General features: G+C 55.1%; 2 protein-coding genes and 1 pseudogene across 2 annotated transcripts; 1 reads left to right on the plus strand and 2 right to left on the minus strand.

Annotated features, from left to right (window-relative positions):
* Window positions 1–1,490: 1,490 nt before the first annotated feature.
* LOC105706966 (sterol regulatory element-binding protein 2-like) lies at window positions 1,491–2,195 on the minus strand. Its single transcript, XM_064369134.1, has one exon. The coding sequence runs from the start codon at window positions 2,136–2,138 to the stop codon at window positions 1,491–1,493; it is 648 nt and encodes a 215-aa protein (XP_064225204.1). The 5' UTR covers window positions 2,139–2,195.
* Window positions 2,196–2,241: 46 nt separating this feature from the next.
* On the minus strand, window positions 2,242–3,639 carry LOC105706965 (protein bicaudal D homolog 2-like). The gene is given in 3 exon segments (XM_064369121.1): window positions 2,242–3,110; window positions 3,113–3,584; window positions 3,634–3,639. Coding segments are annotated over 3 exon segments (1,347 nt in total).
* Window positions 3,640–3,700: 61 nt separating this feature from the next.
* Window positions 3,701–5,218, plus strand: LOC105706968 (kinesin light chain 3-like; annotated as a pseudogene).
* Window positions 5,219–6,000: the final 782 nt, after the last annotated feature.

Genomic DNA, 6,000 nt, shown 5'->3' on the forward strand with positions numbered 1-6,000 from the left:
GCCTCCCAAAGTGCTGGGATTACAGGCATGAGTCACTGCGCGCAGCAGCAGTAGTCATTTGTAAGAACAGTTTTTGAGTTTTATCACAGCCCCAGGAGGGTACTTACTATCTTTTTCTCTTACTCTGTCTGGCGAACTAGGTGGCCTATGGTTAAATTTTTTGCTCTCACTTAAAAAGAGCTATTTGTTTTCACAAATACCCTTAGACTTGAACTTCACCTATTCTGTTTAAAATAAAATCAATTCCTTTGGGGGCATTCAGAAGACTCTTTTCCTATGGATTCTCCTTTCATTTCGTTAAGATGTCTCAACCCTACTCCAGGCACTGACTGGAGGAGTTAGCCTCTGGTCCTCTGGACTTTTTGTTTTGACTCTCCTGGTGTGGAATGCTACCCAGAGATTGAGTTCATGTCAGGAAAATTGGAACCTCAATATTCTTGCCAGCCATGCACAGAGTAGATATTCCATCCTTAGTGGGAGCTCGGGGGAGGCAGATAGCCACCAACCCTTTGGCGACATGCATCTGGAATATGTCCTCTTCATGCAGTTGGAGAGAATGAAAAATGTTGGTGGCCTCCCCCTCCCAATAACATATGGCAACTCTTGATCAGAAATTGAAAAGAGAAGGAGCTCATCTTTTTGACAACTTGGATTGAAGTTTCTGTTAGGCTGAGCTTAGGGTAAAGAGGAAGAGTGTAGAAAGTGGCTCAAATGTTACAGACTCTCATTGTTCTGAGTTTCAGTAGATCTTCTTGAATAGATGTTTCTTAATTTGCTGTATGCCATTTGGACAATTTCCACAGGCTAGATTTGGGAGAAAAAAAAAAAAAGTAAAACTGTTATTCACTGGCTTTGCTTGTCTTGTTGCTGGAGACTGGGAAACAGACCTAGTAATGATGTCATCTCAGAAGTGGAACTCTGATCCCTTTCAAGTTTTTTTCTTGAGTGGGCTCAGTCAGGCACAGGGGAGGGAACGCAGACCCAGGGAGAGAATCAAGATGCTACAGCAACTCAGCCTTGCATCATGGCCAACCCAAGCACACTGATAGAAAACATTCGTATAAAAAGTGGGGAGGGCATGCCGGGCACAGGCCTGAGGGCAGCTGCTCCCTGGTGCTGAGAGACTACTGTCTCCCAGAGAAAGCCTGATAAAAACTGAGGAAGCAAAAAGGAGAGAGTCAGGTTCAGGAGAAGGTCAGGAAGGCTGGAGGCAGGGGCTTGGCAGCTTGGGAGCTCCCCCTGCTGCTTTCAAGAACCAGTTTCTGCCCTGCCACCTTTCCTTTCATGCCCACCAGACCCTGGACCATGGGCATCTAGTGACAGCAGCTTTAATGGGCTCTGCCCAGGGGCCCACTGGCCTGAGATGGCCCAGAAGCTTCAGCAGGTGACAGCTAGGAAGACAAGGCTCCTCCCTACCACTCTCAGAGGGAGGATGCTGGGGAAGAGAGAGGAACCGAGAGAGAGGTGGAGGGGTGGGCTGAGCCTGGTGGTCAGGAGGCGGCAATGGCAGTGCCACCACCCAGCTTGACAATCATCTGCTGGCAGTCATTGCAGGAGTGCTGGTCCCCCACCTTCTCTAGGGTGCAGGCAGCCTCGGCCAGCAGCACTGCCCGCTGGCCCGGGGAGGAGAGAAAGGAGAGGGGAAGGTGGCGGCAGGCCAGCAGGATGGTAGTGGCCCACTCTCGCTGTCCAGGCCAGACATCCACCTCTCCGTGCTTGGAGCTCTGTGTGCTGCGCCGCCGCAGACTGTGTTCCAGCAGCTGGTGGGTGCGGGTGGGGCTGGCTCCTGCCATCAGGCGCACAGTCGCTTCATGCAGGAAGACGTTGCGGTACGCTGGGCGGAAGCTGTGTGCCAGCCTGCGCAGGCTGCCCAGGTCCCACTGGAAGCCCGCCAGTTCAGCGCCTGATGCGTGGTAGGTCTCCCCAATGGCCTGGCTGGCACTGGCCTGCTTTTGCCAGAGCGCTGTCCGCAGCGACAGTAACAGGTCACAGGTGAGTAGCTGGACCACGTGGTTGAGGGCAGGGTCAGAGGTGGCCCCGCTGATGTTGAGGCTGCTCCATAGGTGGCCACTGGCCCTCTCACAATGGCAGAAGGAACTCTGTTGTCTATCTGCTTTCCCAGAGAGTGAGGCATGCATGGCTCTGCAGGCATAGAAGACGGCCTTCACCAGGGGGCTCTCTGTCGCTTCCAGGGCCTTGGGGACGCGTTCTACTTTGGTAAAATAAGAGTGCACGACTGCATCATCTCCCTGGAGCCAACTGATCTTGGGCCAGGATCTTGGGCCCATTGATGTCCACCTCGTAGTAGTTGCTGTCCTCATGACTGTCATGGTCCTTCTCGTTGTCCAGGGCCGTTTGCCGCTCCTTGCCGGCCTGCAGGTGCCGTAGAGTACTCAGGTTCTCTGTGAGGCGGGTCACCTTCTCCTGCTGCTCTGATAGGGATCCTCGCATGTGCTCCATCTGCTTCTGTGTGTCCTGCATCATTGCCAGCAGGCCCGCCTTTTCCCGCTCTGTCTGCATCAGTTGCTGCTTCAGCTTCTGGATCTCGGAGATGTTGAGCTCGCTGAGCAGGTCAGAGACGAGGCTGGGGGATGGCGGTGCAAGGCCCTCCTTCTTAGGTGTGGAAGTCTTGTTGTCCAGGGGCAGTTTGGCCAGGCTGCCATGCTCAAAGCCATTGACCAGGGCCTCGGCATCATTGCTGGGCTCAGCAACGTCGTCACTGAACTTGAGGCCGTCCAGCGAGACATGCAGGTGGCTGATGTAGAAGGAGTCGTTGATGCTCATGTAGTGTGACAGCTCCTTGCGCAGACTGTTCTTCTGCTCGCGCTCCATCTTCAGAGTCTCCAGCGCCTCCTCCAGCTGCCACTCCGAGATCTCCTTGAGGCAGATGGCGTCCTCTAGCTGGCTGTTGAGGCACTCAGTCTCCTCCTCCAGATGCTTGATCTCATGCTTGAGGTCCTCAAACTCCACCTGGTTCTGTCTGAGCACAGACACTTGCTTCTGCAGGCTGATGTTCTCCTCCTCCAGCTCTGAGTAGTCCTGCAGCAGGCGAGCTTCCCGGAATTTGTACTCCTTGATGTTATCCCGCAGGCGGCCATGCTGGATCTCCCATTCTGGCTGATCTCCTTCAGCTCCTGGGCCACCGAGGCCAGGTGCTCATTCTCTGACTGTGTGTTGGTGAGGACATTGCGCAACTGTTTCAGCTCCGTCTGCAGCTCTAGCACCTTCCGCACATAGTACTGCTCCTTGGAGGCCGACTCTTGGATTAGGCTCTCCTTCCGGCTCTCTCCATCGGCAGCCACCTTCTTGTGGTTCGTGTGTGCCTGTCCAAAGGCCTCCTTGAGCTGCTCCATCTCGCCGCGGATAGCCTCATAGTCCACCTCCAGCTCCTCGAACTGCAGCTTGAGCTGGTGCTTCTCCTCGAGCACCGCCAGCCCATACTCGGCCGCCTGGATCTTCTCACGCGTGGTCTCCGTCAGCTCGTGGGATAGCTGCTTCACCTCGGTGCGCAGCCACTCCGGCTGCGCCTCCATCACCAGCTGCGCGTACTCCTCTTCCTCCGACAGCACCGACAGAACAAGACCCTGTCTCAGAAAAGAAAAAAAAAGGAAGGAAGGAAGGAAGGAATTGAACAGCCATCTCAAGCTTGAACGACAGCCGCCCTGATGAGTCAGCAGCCCATCAACATCAAGGAGCAGCAATGTCTGTGCAGGTGGCAGCCCCCGGAAGCACGGAGCTGGGCCCAGAGAGCCTGAGCCCGGAGGAGCTGGTGCGGCAGATGTGTCAAGTGGTACAGGGTCTGGAGGCGCTGCGGGCACAGCACCGAGGCCTGGCAGGGCACCTGGCCGAGGCCCTGGCGGGACAAGGCCGGGTGGCTGGCTGGGAGATGCTGGAGGAAAAGCAGCAGGTGGTGAGCCACTTGCCGGAGGCCATCGAGCTGGGACTGGGCGAGGCCCAGGTGCTGCTGGCCCTGTCAGCACATGTGGGTGCACTGGAGGCAGAGAAGCAGCGGCTGCGGGCGCAGGCCCGGCGGCTGGCCCAGGAGAACGTGTGGCTTCGGGAGGAACTGGAGGAGACACAGCAGCGGCTTCGGGCCAGCTAGGAGGCTGTGGCCCAGCTGGAGGAGGAGAAGCACCACCTGGAGTTCCTGGGGTAACTGCGACAGTATGACCCATCTCCAGAAAGCCAGCAGCCTGAGTCCCCGCCTCGCCGAGAGAGCCTGGCCTCCCTGTTCTCCACCGAGGAGGAGGAGAGGAAAGGTCCTGAGGCTGCAGGAGCAGCTGCGGCTCAGCAGGGCGGCTACGAGATCCCCGCCCGACTTCGGACCCTGCATAACCTCGTGATCCAGTACGCGGGGCAGGGCCGCTATGAGGTGGCAGTGCCTCTGTGCTGCCAGGCCTTGGGGGACCTGGAGCACAGGTCCAGCCACTGCCACCCTGACATGGCCACCATGCTGAACAGCCTGGCGCTGGTGTACCGGGACCAGAACAAGTACAAAGAAGCCACAGACCTTCTCCATGATGCCCTACATATCCGGGAGCAGACGCTGGGCCCTGAGTACCCCACGGTAGCCGCCACGCTCAACAACTTGGCTGTCCTCTATGGGAAGCGCAGGCGTTACCGGGAGGCAGAGCCCCTGTGCCAGCGTGCTTTGGAGATCTGAGAGAAGGTCCTGGTGCTGACCTCCCGGATGTGGCCAAGCAGCTCAACAACCTGGCCCTGCTGTGCCAGAACCAGGGCAAGTTTGAGGATGTGGAGCAGCACTACGCCCGGGCCCTGAGCATCTACGAGGCCCTGGCAGGGCCCCACGACCCCAATGTGGCCAAGACCAAGAACAACCTGGCCTCAGCCTACCTGAAACAGAACAAGTACCAACAAGCAGAAGAGCTATACAAAGAAATCAATCCTCCACCAAGAGGACCTGCCCGCCCCACTCGGTGCCCCCAACACAGGCACAGCAGGTGACGCAGAACAGGCTCTCCACCGCAGCAGCTCTCTCTCCAAGATCCGTGAGTCTATCCGGCGAGGAAGTGAGAAGCTGGTGTCCCGTCTCCAAGGCGAGGGGGCCGCCGGGGCAGCAGGAATGAAGACAGCCATGTCGCTCAACACAGTGAACATGGATGGTGTGAGGGCTCCTGGGACTCAGTTCCCCAGCTGGCACCTGAACAAGGTCCCTCGGACTCTCAGCACCAGCACCCAGGACCTGAGCCCGCACTAACGTCGAGTGAACAGCATTGGCTGCAGCTTTTCAGAAACAAACAGTGTGGGAGGGAGGGTCTGTCAGCTCCTGGACTCCCCTGCCTCTGGGTACCTGGTGGATAGCTACCGTCTCCTTCGATTAAAGGCTGTGGATGTGACAGTAAAAAAAAAAAAAAAAAAAAAGTCAGGCGCGGTGGCTCATAGCACTTTGGGAGGCCGAGGCGGGTGGATCACGAGGTCAAGAGATCAAGACCATCCTGGTCAACATGGTGAAACCCCGTCTCTACTAAAAAATACAAAAAATTAGCTGGGCATGGTGACGCGTGCCTGTAATCCCAGCTACTCAGGAGGCTGAGGCAGGAGAATTGCCTGAACCCAGGAGGCGGAGGTTGCGGTGAGCCGAGATTGCGCCATTGCTCTCCAGCCTGGGTAACAAGAGCAAAACTCCGTCTCAGAAAAAACTTCTTTCTTATTTGAACTCTATGAATAACTAATGCTGAAACCAATGGCAAAGAAAATTTGGTGTTTCTTTAAAGCCATTTAAGTTGCAATTAAGTTACTCTATTATTGCTATTTTATTGTTGGATAAAAACTATTACTAAAGAATTTTTTATAAATAGGTAAATAAGGAATTTAAAAAGAAAATTCACATAAATAAAAATATACCCATGTAACAAACCTGCATGTGTAACCCCTGAATCTAAATTTTAAAAAAATAATTTCTAATTTTATTTTAGATTCAGGGGTTACACATGCAGGCTTGTTACATGCTACAACAAACCTCTTTAATCTCTGAGAAAG

This window comes from Aotus nancymaae, unplaced genomic scaffold (assembly GCF_030222135.1).
Source record: "Aotus nancymaae isolate 86718 unplaced genomic scaffold, 86718_ANA_hifiasm-v0.15.2.pri h1tg000088l, whole genome shotgun sequence".
NCBI lineage: Eukaryota > Metazoa > Chordata > Mammalia > Primates > Aotidae > Aotus > Aotus nancymaae.

What these genes read in the sequence shown, in the direction of transcription:
- LOC105706966 (XM_064369134.1), bottom strand. Translation starts at nt 2,138, where the DNA reads ATGCATGCCTCACTCTCTGGGAAAGCAGATAGACAACAGAGTTCCTTC.